Genomic DNA, 17,124 nt, shown 5'->3' with positions numbered 1-17,124 from the left:
CTTCTGGTAAAATGGTACATTGAACAATAATAAATGGTGATAAATTTTATTAAACCGAGCATTCAAACAAAGAGCAGCATAAATAACGAAAGCCACCGATATATCACTTTGGCAGAGTTGGCATAAACAGTCTTACTGATACTGTTCCCTGTGTATCACGCAGTAAAAAAAAAGTATAGAATATTGAAGTCACATAAGACTGTGAGCAGCGACATAGATGACAACGTCCACCAAAATGTCAGTTCAGTTGAGTGGGCGTAAACAATACCCTATCACTTGTGTATCACTCAGTAATAACACACATATATTTAGAGAGAAAAATCAGTTCTTCAAATACAGGTACGACTATGAGCAGCCAGATGACAATGTGCAACCAAAATGCCCCTTCGGCCATGTTGCTCACATATTATGTATTGACACACTCCTGTATCACACAGCGGAAACAATACATATATTAAAATTCACTTCCTTGAAATAAAAGCATATGGCTGTGTAATACATTTATACGTTTATATAGAAAAGAGGTACATGTCTGAAAATCGCTCTTCAAATACAGGTACAACTGTGAGCAGCAATTTGTCCACTAAAGTGTCCATTGGTTGACTAGAATAGTTTTAAGGAAGCAAACAGTTCTGTTATGTACCTCTGAAAACTCACATTGCACCTTGTCCGAAAAGAACTTGAATTACTTAATACATTGGCAGAAATCTGGCCAACATGTTTCTTCCATACATGGCATCCAAGCATTGTCCAAACTTAGGTGTGCCAAACTTTGGCCAACCTCAAATTTTGCTTTGTTCGCCAAAGAACCTGTTGGTAAAAGGCCTGCCCGGCCCCTGCCAACCTCTGGCCATTCACCACTGTTTGCTTGGGGAGCTATCCCTACGAAAAGAATAGCCGAATATCATGCTTCTTGTAGCCTCCAGAGCATAGCGCTCGACGACAGTTTGAGCGCCCTCAAGCAGCCCGATGACAGGAGGTTGCTAACACCCAGCCCACAGAGGGATAGTAGAAAAAGCAACACTTCTTGAAACTGGGACCCAAGCAGCACAATGTACTGAAAATCGAGTGCAATATAGGTGGACGGGTAAGTGGAAGGCCTTGAACAGGCCTTGACCAGCCGAGAACGTGTCGTGTCGTCCCTCCTCTGTCCCTTTCTCGGGTTCCAATTTTTTCACTATGTATTTCGAACTGATATGTGTCATTAAAGGTCAGCTATGCCGATATCCCAAATAGTCGAAACGGTTGTGATATTCTGAAAGGCCACATCCAGCTCTCACCAAAATGCACCTTCATTCTCTCAGTTCGGTGCAGTACCATGTAAAAAAAATAGATAATTCATTCCGAAACACACATGGGCGCAGCCATTTTTATGAAGTAGATGCACCCGAACGACCCGAACGGGCATTGTGACGTGTACGCGCCTTCGTACTTGTCAGTGGATTCCAGCTACGGCTTTTCGCGGCTTCACGTATCTGTGCTTGAAGATGGCGGACAGCCGGGTTCCACCGTTCCGCGATAAGTAAACAGTGCAGCAGCTGCGAACTCATTCGCGAACCAACCTCTGTGCGATGTTGTGACTGAAATTCGTCGTTTGTGTTTTGTGAGCACGTACGGCTGGACCAAGATATTTCGCACACATATTCAGTCTTCGCTAACGAACACAAAGCGCGAGTATCGCTCAGTATCTGCGACACTTCAAAATCGGCATATCTGACCTCTAAACCTGATGTGATTTACCCCCGTATTCCCAAACAACCCTGAGGGCTCCCCATCTAAGCGCCGGCCCTAAGGGAGGAGAATTTCGTTTCCCAAAGCGCCCGTATCTGCAAGGGGCGCCCTAAGGGCGCGCGCCATAGAGTCACTGTACTGGGGGAATAGTATCGCATTCGCTTTCCCCGTGCCGCCGCCTTGCTCATTCGCCGAGGCGCGTCACGTGGTGCGTTTTCCTCCTCTTTGCTTCCAACCTCCCGCCGGGTCTCCGGGGAATGCAATAGCTGGGACGCATGTGCGCGTACGTTCGTGTGCCGCTCTTGGTGTTTTGTACGTGCAATGTATCTTAGAGAGCTGAGGAACTACGAACAACCATGTCTGGATGTTGTGCTGCAACGGGACAGAGTCAGGGAAAGCATTTTTCTGCATTCCGACGGGCAAAAGTGACGAAACGCGTAGATCGGCACAGAACCTGTCGGAAGAACTTCGCGCCTACGAATAACACACGCTCGAGCGAGGTAAATTTCGTGGCGTGTTTATTTTTCATTGCAGAACCTTTGCACACAGTACTGAATAACAGTTCAACTGTGCGAAGAACAGCCGTGCGTATCAAAGTAGTGCTTGTTGGATCTTCCCATTGCGTTCCCTGTCCTGCGGTGCTAACAAAACGTCACTGTCAATACTTCACACGCGACTTCAACGCGAAACGAAACTTCACACGCGACGACTTCGAGGACAAGGAGATTCGAAAGAAGTTGAAGTGGACGGCAGTCCGAAGCAGTTTTGCATACCGGACACCTACGGGGCTGAGGAAGGCTCCTATCCCCCGTTCTTCGCACGCAGAGTTCTCCGAGGAGTCACCAAAAGACTTGCACACTGAAGTTGATGACAACATAGTGTAAGATCAAGGGGCAGTGGAGGATAGTAATGCGTCGAGATATATGTAGATATGCACTATGAAAATTATTGGAACTTATGAAAACCATTCCTAAATATTGATCAAGGGGCAGTGGAGGATGGTAATGCGTCGAAATATATGTTGATATGCACTATGAGAACTATTGAAACTTATGAAAACTATTCTTAAATATTGAGCTGTAATTGTGAGTGAATCAACTTTGCAGAGGAAGACAACACCGTCACAAACCAGAGCATCGAGGAATATGCACAGGAAAAACTTGCAGACGAGTCATGTGATGGTCCTTCGACGAGGTCGCCGTCTTAAAAGAAACGAGCAAAGGCTGAGACGGAATGTAGTGACTTGAAGCTCACGGTCTACTCCTCATGGAAGATCAACTGCTTGCGTTGGAGCGGGGGATTGGAAGAACAATCCACAGCACTTTACATGCGCGTGAAAAAACGGTGGCATGCACATAGCCATTGAACGTTTGAAATAGAAATTTAATTGCGAAGAGACGAGAATAAAACTGGTGGAGGTTATTTATGTCAACCTGAAGCTGCACACACGAGCACTATAGTTTTATGTCCACAAAACAAGTGAACTAAAAGGAAAAAAAAACTGATCTATAGAGCGCAAACGAGACTCGACGATGCCTTTTAGAGGCGAACACGAGCCAACATAATTCGTCTGTTGGCTACCGAATACAACAAACGATATTGTAGTGACGCTTATGACCTGTTTCATTAAGTATTAGCCGAGTCCCACCACAGGAAGTCGCAAAATGTTTGGTGCACAGCCGCGAAATCAACGCGTTGTAACACTGACTACAGCTATCGCAACACGCGAACCGCGGCGGCTTGGAAGCAATATGGCTGCCGGAGCAGACGACGCGGAGCGGTTGCGGTACTCTTCCCCCGGTACAGTGACTCTAGCGCGCCAGCCAAGCAAGCTCGCGAGCTCCCTGTACGCTCCCTGGGGGACGCTCGCCTCGAAACAAACATGGAGGACATGTGCGATTTCATTCATGGATCGCGTCGAGCGATTCGGTTTATGCCGACAGTGCGACGAATGGGAATGGGAAAAACCATCTTGAGCGGTACGACGAATATCAATTCAAAGAAAGATACTGCTTATCGAAGTCGTCTGTGCATTATACCAACGTCTCAACATCAGGAGGGGCATGGACAATCGTGGCTTCCTTTGTCCGCCCATCCAGTGATTGCTACAATCTTGCCATTTTAGCGCAACACACATACACACATAAAGAGACGATGATGAGATGGGTACAATTCATATTCGCAATACCCAACAGTTTTACAACATCTGAACACAATACTGACATGAAGTTTGCAACACAAACGCCAGCAGATACCAAAATAGCAGACGACAGCCGTCGGAAGCGGAAATGAAGCGCGGTCGTGCGCATGCGCTTCTGCTTCGTTCTACGAGGAATCGGGCCGAATCCCCTTCGAGCCTCCCGATGGCCAGCCGTTCGCTGAGCGCGTGCACGTTTACGTTTGAGAAACGCATGCTGCCCTGAGGGGATGTTCGCCCTCAAGGGTCCCTGGGCTACGGGCGCCCTTAGGGCGAAGTTGCGGGTGGTTTGGGAATACGGCCCTATTCTTCTCTGTTCTCGGCTGCGTTCCAATACCTCGCGCCCGCGAAGCCGCCTGACTAGGCAGCTGAGTAGACCTCTTTGCTTGTCACTATTGGAACAGGCTTGCCTAGCCGAGGCGGCTGTGACGCCATCTCTTTGCTCACGCAAGAAATGCGTACGGCGCAAGCGCAGCAGGACTCTAATGCGCTAAGTTTGTAGGACATCGTGCATAATTAAACTGTCACCTTCACAACTAAACATGTGTTGCAACTCTCTACGCAGTTTTAAAAAACCTACCACTATGTGCAACTTTACATTTAAAGCAAGCAGAAACAGCATGCACGCTGGTACCGTCAACGCGCGTCTCCATCCCGGCTGTCAGATGGTCAGGCGTATAACTAGACTGCATCGATGCGCACTAGGCGGTAGCCGACTGAATAGCGGACTTGGCGAGATTTGGAACGAGACTTAACATGGCGGCACTTCCGGTTAGACCGCTAGGCAGTCGACTAACCGGGGTATGGGAACGCAGCCCTCCTCTGGTATTGCTGTCCTGGGTGACTAGTATTGTTCGGTAAGGAAAAGGGGAAGGGTACACAATGCAAACGAAGTACTAGAATGCAAACGTGCCATGGCTAATTATGCACTACTTATTATTCATACTGCTGACGTCATATGTGACATCATTTATTTACAAGAGTAGTAGTCCGCGCAACGGATGGATGGCGTTGGCAGTCTCTATCATGTCTCTATCATGGCGCCATCTGAAGACGCAGGGCCCTGAAGCAAGCGAAGCGCGATGACGCGACGGACGCAAAAGAAGGCGCGCTCCCCGAAAGCTTCTAAGGTGAGTGAATCCAATTTGCTCACCGAAACCATTGCGAAAGAACCCGAATTAGAGGATATGATTCAGTGTGACCAGTGTAGTCGATGGGTTTACATGGACGAGACAGGATTTGAGAGCTGCGAGGACGCAGATCTACCGCCGTCCTTCGAGTGTAAAATCTGCAAGAAGCTCGAGATATACAAAAAGCTAATCGATAGCCAACATGAGAAAATTGCTAAGATTGAGGAGACCAACCAGTCATTGTCAAGAAAGGTTGAACAGCTTACAGTAGCCTGCAGAGCGCATGCAGAAAATCTAAACATACTGGAGAGAGAAAACGAGGAACTGAAGAAAACGACACAATCGGAGAAAAACCCAACAAGACAGGAAATTCAAGCTCTCGAAGACAAAGTCACTGATATGAACGCTGAGAATACTGCGAAGATGGAAGTGATCGAATCCCTACTAAACCGAGTCCAGGTACTCGAGAAAGAAAATGGAGAGCTTCAGTTGTCAAAACAGACAGCAAATGGCGTCCCATCCCCCACAGCCACCATGGCGGACGAAATGGGTCAAGAAGAAGGGCTTAAAGGATCCCCCCTCGAAAACCCAAACGGAAACGAGGTCAATACAACCACAAAGCGAGTCCAGACGGGCACACTCCCCGGCGTGCCCACAAATGGAAGGGCCCTACCGAAAAGACGTGTAACACTTTTAGGGGACTCTAACCTAAATAGGGTGAAAAAACCATTGCTGAATGAAGTCCAAAGAGACAGTCGAGTAAGCGTACATGCATTGCCCGGAGCAAAAGCGGATCACATTCTTAACGAAATGGAGAAACTGACCCAAACTGAGAACGAAGAAAACCTCGTTCTACTCATGGCGGGCCTCAATGATATATTGAACGGCGGGGAACCAAAGGACATCGTCTCCGGAATGACAACAAGAATGACCCGATGGCTCCAAGACCACCCCAATCATACGTTGGGGGTATGCTCGGTACCTTACACGAAGGAGAGAGGACACGAGATTCAAATCAAAATAAAAGAAGTAAACAAGGATATGCAAGCAGCATGCCACGCGACCCCTCGCATGCAGTTCATCAACAATTACCACATTTTGGGGAAAGCTGAAGCATCAGGGATGGTGGACATCCACCTGTCACCGGAAGGAAGCGAGATAGTAGCCCGACAACTCTCTGAGAGAATAACAGATTTTTTAGGGGAGGAGATGCAGTCCAGACGAAGGCCGAGGAGCCGCTACCCCCGGGAAGCATACATAAGATATCGGGGACATGAAACAGGAACAACCCGCGACCCCGGTTATGCTACTCGGAGACTTCAACTGCCACATTATGGAACTAGACGGAAAAGACCATAAGTCCCGGCACCTTCGCTGCATAGCCAAGAAACACGATCTGGTTATACTGAACCTACATGAAAAGTGCACTGGACGCGTGACATGGACCAGGGGAACACACCAGACATCTATTGACTATGCACTCGCTTGTCCCCTCTGGGAGCAACCTCCATTCAACATCAAGGGTATCAACATCGACGAGGAAAAGGAACATAGCTGTGACAGTGATCACAATCGCATTAAAGTAATAATAACAACCCCCCTGAAAAAGAACTACGGCGGCGATTTAAAGCGCAGGAAAAAAGCACGGTGGAAGACGGGAAACGAAGATAATATCCAGATATTTGCTACAAAGTTTGAAGAAGCCCTTACGGCAAGAGAAGAACAACCAGATTACGAGACCTTCCTTCAAGAAATGGAAAAGGCAGCGATTTCTTTTGTCGGCAAGTCAAGGGGTAGCATACGAAAGAGCAAGCGGAAGCCATGGTGCGACAAAGAAGTTACAGATGCAATAAGAGAGCGAAAAAGGTTGTGCCGTAAATGGAGAGAAGCAATAAAGAAAAAAGCGGACGACCAAGATGAAAAACGTGCGTATCAAAACCAACAGGCAGAAACCAAACGGCTGATAGGAAAAAAAATAGAGCAGTACTACAAAACGGTAGAAGAAAACATATGCTCAGCGGGAAGACGAAGCGGCCAAAATTTTTGGAAATACGTGAAGAACATCGACAACCGTAACGAAGCGCCGAACGTGGAAGTCAAATTACACGACCGCCAAAGCGGGAAACTACTTCGAACCAAAAACGAGCTTGAGCAATATATGACTGACTTCTTCAAGGAACAACAAGAAGCTATCCACAAGAGGACGAGCCCACACGAAACAGGGGAACAGCCCCCAAATTACAACGATGACCGCGTGGAACCCATAGAGGAGCAGGAATTTGAAAGACACGTCAAGAAACTAATGAAAGGAAAAGCGACTGGTCCAGACGGAATCCCGAACGAATTCCTTAAAGCTCTCGGGCCGCATACCAAAACAGTCCTGAGAAAAATATTCAACAACATACTACAAACAAAGGAAATCCCCGAAAGTTGGAAGAAAAGCGTCGTCAGACTAATCCACAAGGGCCACGGGAAATCAATGGATGACCTAAACTCATACCGGCCAATCACATTGCAAAACAATACAGCAAAGCTCTTCGCCAGCATCATCAACGATCGCCTGAATAAAGCATACGAGCACTCCCTAAGTGAAGCCCAGAATGGCTTCCGCCGAAACAGGCGAGGAAGTGATAATTTATTCATCATCACTCAACTTATGGAACTCACGCAGAAGACAGGAAACGATTTATACCTAGCGTTCCTGGATCTTGAAAAAGCCTACGATGCTGTACCACACGGAACAGTTTGGCAGAAACTACGGCACACTGGACTCCAAGAAGGAATGGTACAATTGATACGGAATTTGTATTCGGACTGCTACTGCACATACCAATTAGAAGAATATCAGTCAGGCGAAGTTAAGCAGATCGTAGGCCTAAAACAGGGATGCCCAATGTCACCAACGCTGTTTAACGTATTCCTTAACGAACTACTGCAAGAATTAGAATTGAGCGGCAAAGGAGTCACAATACATACCCACGATACGAAAGGCCTACAAACGACAACGCACCTCCCCGCCCTCGCTTTTGCCGACGATATCGTGCTCCTAGCGAGGACGTCACAAGATCTACAACACCTGTTGAACCTATGCACAAAGACGGCAGAGCTTAACGGAATGAAATTTAGCAAGGAGAAAACACAATGGATGAAGATAGGAAGGAACAGCGCCAGCAGCGAGACTTTTTCCCTTCAAAATTTCGTGATCACCCACACAAATGAATACAAATATCTAGGTGTACTCCTGCAAAACCAGCCAGACTACTTGGAAAAATACGAAAAATCAATTATTGCTAATACGAACAGGAAGAAAGGTCATATATGGCATCTTGCTCGACACTCCTATAACCCATACTCAGTTGGGAAACTCCTATGGAAAACTGTAGCTGTACCGGCTGCAACATATGCGAATGAAGCCCTCTGCTACAGCACAACTACCATAAAGGCGCTTGAACGGCAGCAAAGAGAAATTGGAAAGTGGATCCTCAGAGGAAACATGGCCACCGCCAACACAGCCATTGAGGGAGAGATAGGGTGGTCTAGATTCGAGTACCGAGATGCGCGGTCAAAGACACGTTACCTAGGAAGACTCATCCATCTACCAGAAGGCAGGTATGCGAGACGACTCTTTGAACACGTAAGATACACTGGCATCAGAACAGAATGGGTGAAACGCATTGGCCGAATAGACTCCAAATACAGCAGAGGCACCCGCCGTCAGACGACGAAAAACTCAATTGAATGGAATCGGTGCATAAACAAAGAGATGAAGAAAATTGAAAATGAAGACTGGAACCAGCGCACTACAAAGAAACAAAGCCTAGCTCTCTACAACAGCTACAAAAGTACACCGGCCCCGTTCAACGCCTACAGAGGAGACCGCCAAAGCGGCTTATTATTCCAGGCCAGAACGGGCGCACTCCTGACAAGGCAAAGATTGGCCCAGCTATTCCGCCACAACGAGACAACGTGCATCCTGTGCGGCGAGGAAGAAGAAGACATCGGACATGTCTTATTTAGATGTCCAGCCACAATGGCCACCAGACCTGAGGGAGCAGACATCGCAACAGCGCTTGGCTTAACGACTCCACCAGACGACGGCAGTGCCAGTGACATCGTGGAGACCACAAGGCGACACCTGACGAACTGGGACAGACTAACAGCGAGTGCTCTTCGCGCAAAACCACACAACGGACCAACTTAGCGACTCTAAAATCATTTGTATTTTTTTCTTCCTTTTATTTTAGTGCCGGTGGATCCTGACAGGGAAACTGCCCCGACTCAAAGGGGACAAGGCACAACCTAAACCTAAACCTAAACCTGAGTTTCGCTACCTGTTTATATATACCACGTTATGAACTTGAGTAAATTCGGCACGCGCTTCACATTGGCGGGGCAAAAAAGTGACCCTGACTAGACAAATTTTCGAGTTCAGTTCGTACAAACTGACATATAAAACTCAAGTTCGATGAGATGCACATCGGGAGGTGGCAAAAACCTAGTAAAAACGAATGTGAGAGAACTGATGTTCTGAGGCTGGAACAACATGGAAGGGACAAATACATACAGAGCCTCAAATTGCCTAAGAAATTAACGAAGAAAGATGAAAGTCACTGAAAAGTCAGCCAGCTGTAGGACTCGAACCCACATCTTCTGGATTGCCGTGAGTGAGCAAAAATGTAAGAGTGAAAGGAGGATGAGTGAGAGAGAGTGACATGGTTTGTACCTTCAGATGACGCACCCTGGAAGTCGCTGAGAAGGCGTGTTAGCTTAGCTCAATTGGTAGAGCCCTGGACCGGTAATCCAGAAGATGTGGGTTCGATCCCTACAGCTGGCTAATCTTTTCAGTGACTTTCATCTTTCATCGTTGATTTCTTAGGCAATTTGAGGCTTTGTATGTATTTGTCCCTTCTATGTTGTTCCAGCTTCAGAACATCAGTTCTCCCATGTTCAACAGTTGCCGCTTGCGTCGATCCCTGTCGTACGAATGTGTGTATGAGTGAGCACAAATGTAAGAATGAAAGGAGGATGAGTGACAGAGAGTGACTGGTTTGTCCCTTCAGATGACGCACCCTGGAAGCAGTCTTGGGTAAGTTACTTCTAAAAAGTAACTGAGTTACAGTTACAGTTTATCTGCCAAAAATAGTAACTAAGTTACAGTTATAGTTACTTTCTTGGTCGAGTAACTAGTTACAGTTACAATTACTGAGAGAAAGTAACTTAGTTACATTACAGTTACTTTTTATAAAAATGTCCATGAGAGGGTGATACAATTTTTGAAAGCATACATTTATTTACATTTACTCAAGTGCAATAAAAGTTGTCTTGCACTTAACCAGAAGCAGTATAAGTTAATACGCGGTTATCCCACACGGAAAAATACGACATGTGCATGCGACCTGGCGCATCGCGGTGAAAAGGAGAGCACGGTGATACGCACATGTTTCGTAACGTGTAGAGAGTGAGACATACGCAAGAAGAAGGAACTCGCCTCAAGATGCTTTTTCAGGTTTGAAGTTGACGTCCTGCTTGCCGAGTACGTCTTATTCCATAGCTTGCACTTTACAGTTAAATTATTCTCGTCCCTCCATGATAAAAACTCGAAGGTTGCTTCATAGAGCGGCTTCGGAAGCTTATGGTAGCAGCAACCGGAGCAGAATTAGCCATTGTACTGGTCGGAGCGCAAGTGAGCTGACCGGAAAGTTTCTCGTTGTGCATAATCATTCCCCTGTCCATATCCACAGGAGGCAGGATCCCGTGCTAGGGCAGTGACACTGTTACTCACATATGACTCACTCCGACCGTTGAGGGTCACTAACTTCAACAAATTTCTGTTCGCAAAGCTGGAATTCCCTGCTTGGTCAAGAGCCCAAGGCACGGGGCACATACCGGTTACTGATAACAGGAAGAAAGACACTGTTAGGGGGTAGTAGGGGAAGGTAGATTAAAGAAAAAAAGGAACGACATTTATTCGAGTAACTAGTTACATTTTGCAGTTACTTTCACAGAAATAGTAACTAGTTACAGTTAAAAGCTACTTCTCTGGAAATGTAACTAGTTACTGTAACTAGTTACCCCCAAAAGTAACTAGTTACAGTTACAAGTTAAAAGTAACTTAGTTACTACCCAAGACTGCCTGGAAGTCGCTGAGAAGGCGTGTTAGCTTAGCTCAATTGGTATAGCTGGACCGGCAATCCAGAAGATGTGGGTTCGAGTCCTACGGCTGGCTAACCTTTTCAGTGACTTCCATCTTTCTTCTAAAAACGAATGCCGTTGAAAGCATGATTCTAGGTAGGCGTAGGTTTGTTCCAATATTGTATTATACTTCCGCATATGTCGTCACTTACTATCAGGGTTTACAACTGCTTTTTCCTTCTTTTCGTCAGACAGATGTCAACTTTAAAGCAAAGTTTGCGCGTGCGACCCTAGATGGCGCTGCTCCCCCTTGTCTATATAAGCTCTGACTACCCTGCTTCTCTCGTCTTTCCTTTTTGACTCGAACAGTTGTCAACGTTATCTTACTCCATCGCCGTTTTTTGTTCGCTTCTGGATCGCATATCTACTAATTTCTTATTCTTTTTTTTTGTGGGCTAGCCGCAACTCAGGTAAGTTGCTTGATTGTGTGGGTGATTTACTTCTGAAGTTTTTTTTTTTTTGGTAGGGTTAAGCTTCCCCGGGAGTCGCTCCCGGGTAGCTTTGTGTTTTCATTAACCACTTTCGGTTCCCACCGTGGCTTCCGAACACTTGTAGCTTCCACAATTGTTGCTTCCTCTGTGACCGCTTCCCCGGCGCTGCCACAGGAGCTACCTCTGAGGTTGCGCTGCCACATTTTGGCCACTTTGGGCCGCGTTTTCGTTTTGGGCCGGATGGCCATGCTTGGGCTGGATAGCCACGTTTGGGCCGGATGGCCATGCTTGGGCTGGATAGCCATTTTCTGAGCGATACCCCTCCCCACTCGGGGTGAAACATTAACCTTGTCGGGATGACAGGGGTATTCGTTCTTCGTAGTCTGCGTACCCGTACTGCTAGGATTAGCTAGACGTTTTGTTTTGTTTTTTATGCAGAGACCATGGCTGCACCTTCAGGAACAGAACCTGACCTGAGGGCTATGGTGGAGTCCCTCACGGAGACAGTGGCCTGCCTGGTCCAGCGCTTACCTCCCCTGCCGGCGCAGGAACTGGACGTTGAGTCTGACATATATGTGGCAGACAGGGAGGAAGATCTTCCCCCCCCAATCATCTCACCCCATTCTCCCCACGATCCCGAGGTGGCGGGTGAGGGTTCCATGTCAGCAGTGGACGACTGGCTAACTGGCTTCGCAGGGGTGGGGCACCGGGAGGTGTCCCCAGCCATCATTGGCTTCGTCCGGGGCCACTGGGGTCCTGACGGGAGATCCGAACGGTGCCGCAAGGCCCTTGCGGACTTCCCCCGTTTGAAGCTCCCGTTCCTGGTGGTTCCGGATTTGAATCCGGAAATGAAGGTACTAGCACTAGAGGCAGCCCGTCAGCGGCGACGTCCAGGCGACAGTGAACCAGATTGTGGGAGCCTGAGCCAACGGGATCAAGCCTTGCGGGATGGCCAAGCTGCCATCGTCTCCGCGGTGAGCCCCTTGGTGGCTCTCTTGGAGCATTGTTCCGAGGAGCCATCTACAGCTCCAGGGGACCCACCTTCTGGAACGCCGCACGGTCAGGGGCGAGTGGATCGACGCGTGGTCGCCGACCACTTAGCGGCTGCCCTGTCACACTTGGGGCGGCTTTTCACCTCTCTCGGTAATGAACGCCGAGAGAGTGTGCTGAACAGGGTAGCCCCGGACCTGCGGTCCCTAGTTACCAGGGACCATCTCGACGAGGAGGGTGCTGCCCAACTATTTGGGCAGCAGTTCCTCGAGCAGATTCGAATGCGAAACGAGACATACAAGGTCCTCAGGGAAGCCCGACAGGGCACACAGAGGGGCCCGCCCGAGGAACCTGCTGTGAAACGAAGCCGCCCGGGGTCCAGCGGCACCTTCCGCCAGCCCTTTCCAGGCCGGCCCTTCCCAGGTGGACCTCAGGGAAGGGCATTTCGAGGCCCACGGGGTAAGTCTCCTTTCCTCTTCTCCTCCAGCAGGCCGACTGGCCCGCTGTCTCCCGGTGTGGAAACTGCTCACAGGGGATGCATGGGTTCTACAAACCGTAAGGGGATATCACCTCGAATTCTCCCACCCACCCTCCCTCGCGGGTTCCACGCTTCTAACGCGCTCGAGGCTATACCCAAACCCTTCCGCTATTCCGGTGATAGAGGAGCTGCAGCTCAAGGGAGCTATATCCCCCATCCCTCTGCACACAGCACGGTTTCTGTCCCCTTTCTTTCTTGTTCCAAAGAAGGACCGGCAGTTGAGGCCAGTCCTGAATCTCAAGCAGCTCAACCTGTTCATTCACCACGAACATTTCAAGATGGAGGGCTGGGACACCGTGAAGGATCTGCTACTTCAGGGAGATTATCTGGTTCGCATCGACCTGAAAGATGCCTACTTGTCAGTTCCTATAGCCAAGCGGGACAGACCTTGGCTCTGCTTCCTGCATCAGGGGAGGTGTTACCAATGGAACGTTCTCCCTTTTGGCCTCTGCTCGGCACCGCGGGTGTTCACCAAGATTATGAAACCTATAGTTGCCCATCTAAGGTCTCAGGGGATTCGGCTGGTAATATTCTTAGACGACATCCTCCTCATGGACCAATCACCTGGTCGCTTGAGGTCCTCCATGCAGATAGTCGTAAATCTGTTACATTCTCTGGGCTTTGTGATAAATCAGACAAAATCTCATCTCACCCCAACTCGCACTCTCACCTTCTTGGGATTCGAGATCATGACGGTACCATTGGCACTCTGCCTCCCCGTCGACAAGAGGTTAGCAATCAAACAGGAGATAGATTCCATACTCGGAGAGAGCATAGGTGTGAGGGCCCTAGCGAGCCTGATAGGTCGTCTGAATGCTACTTCTTTGGCCGTTCTGGCAGCTCCCCTACATCTCAGGTCGCTCCAGTCTCTCTTGCATCAGGCTTTACAGATAGGCTCTTACGAGACCACAGTTACACTCTCCTCAGCAGCCAGGGAGGATTTGGGGTGGTGGCGCACGGTCCTCCTGTCCCACCCCAGGCGCAGCTTGCACGAGAGTTCAGTCCTTCAGACCATTCAAACAGACAGTTCTCTGCAAGGTTGGGGCGCTCACTCTCAGGGTCTCGTAGTGGGTCAGCAGTGGACCAACGAGCTAGCCCAGCTCCACATAAACGAGTTGGAGCTGAGAGCAGCATTCTTGGGGCTCCAGGCTCTTGGGAGGCCATCCGACCAGGGCTGCATCCTACTGCAGCTCGACAACAGGGCAGCAGTGGCTGCTATCAATCGCATGGGGAGCACTCGCTCCAGCAGTCTCAACAAAGTAGCCCTTCAGCTGTGGTCGTGGTGCCTGAAGCGAGGCCTAACGGTGCGTGCTCAACATATTCCCGGACGATTGAATGCTGTGGCAGACAGGGCCTCTCGTGTCCACTTCGACAACAGCAGTTGGAAACTTCATGTGCCCACGTTTCAGAAGATCGACAGCCTCTGGGGTCCTATCAAGGTGGATCTCTTCGCCGATCTGTCGAACCATCAAGTTCCACATTATTTCAGCTGGAAACCGGACCCAGGAGCAGCAGAGGTGGATGCTTTCACCCAGATCTGGTCAGGACCGGGTCTTTATGCATTTCCCCCCTTCAACCTAGTGAATCGATGTCTCCGGAAAATGTGCGAGACAGGCGGGGACCTCATCTTGGTAGCCCCGACCTGGCCGTCGCAGCCATGGTACCCCTCTCTGTTGCGTCTGGCTTGCGAAGAACCTCGACTCATCCAACCCCTCCAGGATCTTCTCCGCAATCCGCAAGGTGTATTTCACCCATTGGTAGGCCACAGCCTTCGCCTAGCTGTGTGGAAGCTGACCAGCGACCCCCTTCGCATTCGAGCCTTTCGGGAGAGGCTGCAGGGCTTATCTCCGCGTCTTGGCGCAGAGGCACCCGGCTCGCCTACAATTCCTGCTGGCGAAGGTGGGATAGCTGGTGCAGTGCACGGTTGCTTGATCCCTTTTCTCCCCCTTTGAATACAGTCTTGAACTTCCTCGCGTACCTGCACTACCAGGAACATTTATCATACAGGACCATTAATAGCTATCGGTCAGCCCTTTCCCAAACTATTGGTGTTTGCGAGGGCCATCCTTTGGGAGAACACCCAGCGGTCACCCGGCTCCTGAAAGGAGTGTTTAACTTGAACCCCCCTCGTCCTCGTTACTCTGACATGTGGCCGGTGGAGTCAGTTACTTCTTTCATTTCTTCCTTAGGGGAAAATGATTCCCTACCTCTGCGCCTGCTATCGTACAAGCTGGTTATGCTTCTGGCTCTGGCTACTGCAGGGCGCTCAGCCGATCTCTGTTTGCTGGCATTAAGCGTCAGCCGACTGGCTGGGAACTGCGGCTTGACGGCTTACGGAAAACATCACGGCCCTCTAAACCCTGGCCATCCCTGTTCGTCCCGGCTCTGCTTCAGGAGCCCTCCCTCTGCCCAATTCTGTGCCTACAAGCATATCTAACACGTACACTCACCCTCCGTACTGGATGTTCCCGACTCCTCTTGACTACTCAGAAACCCCACAGACCTGCCTCTCGGGACACAATCGCCAATTGGCTGAAGCGCATGTTACAGTCAGCGGGCATTGACATATCCCGCTTCAAAGCGCACTCCACAAGGGGTGCAGCCACTTCCAGGGCGCTGGAAAAGGGGGTCCCTATCTCTGAAATTCTCGCGGTGGCTGACTGGTCGTCCGACACCACTTTTAACCGTTTCTACAGACGAGATTTGGTCTCTAGAGCAAATTTCGGCACGCAAGTTTTGTCCCGGGTGTGCACGCAGCTTTGAACAAGCAGTTGTAAACCCTGATAGTAAGTGACGACATATGCGGAAGTATAATTACCAGTTCTAACGAACGGTACTTACCTGAAGTTAGAGCTGGAATTATACGACGTATAGGGAGACACTTACTATCAGGGGTTCGTCCCGCCCGGGGTTTGACCAATCCCCACCCTTGCGAAGGGGTTCTGCTGGCTTGCTAGATGCATATAATTAGCAGCTCATGCCCCTTTTTCTCCCTTGCCTTTCATGTACAGGTCGGGGTCGAAGCCCAACAAGCCACCAGACCACTACGTTCTACGCTGGTTGACGATCACCAAAACTTGATGACAGTTGTGTGATGAATAAAGTTTGCGTACACACCCTCTCTTATGGTGCCTGTGTTGTCTTGGGCACTGCCCTCACATTTCGGAAAGACGAGAGAAGCAGGGTAGTCAGAGCTTATATAGACAAGGGGGAGCAGCGCCATCTAGGGTCGCACGCGCAAACTTTGCTTTAAAGTTGACATCTGTCTGACGAAAAGAAGGAAAAAGCAGTTGTAAACCCTGATAGTAAGTGTCTCCCTATACGTCGTATAATTCCAGCTCTAACTTCAGGTAAGTACCGTTCGTTAGAACTGGTAATTGTTTGCCCGGCCTCCTCGTTCTTCATTATCACCCTCGTGCTACCTGGTGCCACCACCAAGGGCCCGAAACTCGCCAGTTCGTTTGCGGGATAAAGTGAGGCGCTTCATGCGTTTCACGTCATCGGACGTCAGAAACGTCATAAATTGAACGTCATGGACACATCCGGTGGCTAGTGATTACTGATTGGTTCCCATGAGGATGAATTCGTTTTCTGAGCTATGACTGGCCGTTTTCAAATTGTTCGCGAGCGCTCAACCAGGCGACAGCGCGGCGGCTGTGCCGGTTGGAACCGGCGTCCACGGAGTCGCCGGCGTCCGTTTCAGACGGCTCGTATTGTGTAGCGGTTGGGTTGGACTACGAGTTCTGATTTTTCTTGTTTAAAAGCGCAAGCTGTATCACGTGAGTGTCCTCGAACAGTCACAGCTGTCAAAGAAAATGTCTGTGCAACATTTCTGCTCTGCTTCTTGGTGTAGAAACTATTCGAGCGTCCGAACGCCTCGTACCTGATACCCGGTCAACGACTGCCAACAGGTAA

General features: G+C 49.2%; 3 protein-coding genes across 3 annotated transcripts; all 3 read left to right on the top strand.

Moving 5' to 3' along the window:
- The first annotated feature begins 5,010 nt into the window (after positions 1-5,010).
- LOC135380802 (uncharacterized) lies at positions 5,011-9,259 on the top strand. Its single transcript, XM_064612518.1, has 2 exons — positions 5,011-6,219; positions 6,341-9,259. The coding sequence occupies exons 1-2, from the start codon at positions 5,011-5,013 to the stop codon at positions 9,257-9,259; spliced, it is 4,128 nt and encodes a 1,375-aa protein (XP_064468588.1).
- A 3,081-nt stretch (positions 9,260-12,340) lies between these two features.
- LOC135380786 (uncharacterized) lies at positions 12,341-16,330 on the top strand. Its single transcript, XM_064612517.1, has 2 exons — positions 12,341-13,130; positions 16,221-16,330. The coding sequence occupies exons 1-2, from the start codon at positions 12,341-12,343 to the stop codon at positions 16,271-16,273; spliced, it is 843 nt and encodes a 280-aa protein (XP_064468587.1). The 3' UTR covers positions 16,274-16,330.
- LOC135378673 (uncharacterized) lies at positions 13,211-15,646 on the top strand. The gene is made up of 3 exons (XM_064611748.1): positions 13,211-13,226; positions 13,333-14,749; positions 14,791-15,646. Exons 1-3 carry the CDS (start codon positions 13,211-13,213, stop codon positions 15,644-15,646), a joined length of 2,289 nt encoding a protein of 762 aa, XP_064467818.1.
- Positions 16,331-17,124: the final 794 nt, after the last annotated feature.

The sequence above is a fragment of the Ornithodoros turicata genome, chromosome 1 (genome assembly GCF_037126465.1).
Source record: "Ornithodoros turicata isolate Travis chromosome 1, ASM3712646v1, whole genome shotgun sequence".
In the NCBI taxonomy this organism is placed as follows: Eukaryota; Metazoa; Arthropoda; class Arachnida; order Ixodida; family Argasidae; genus Ornithodoros; species Ornithodoros turicata.
This window is presented reverse-complemented; position numbering and strand designations above follow the sequence as displayed.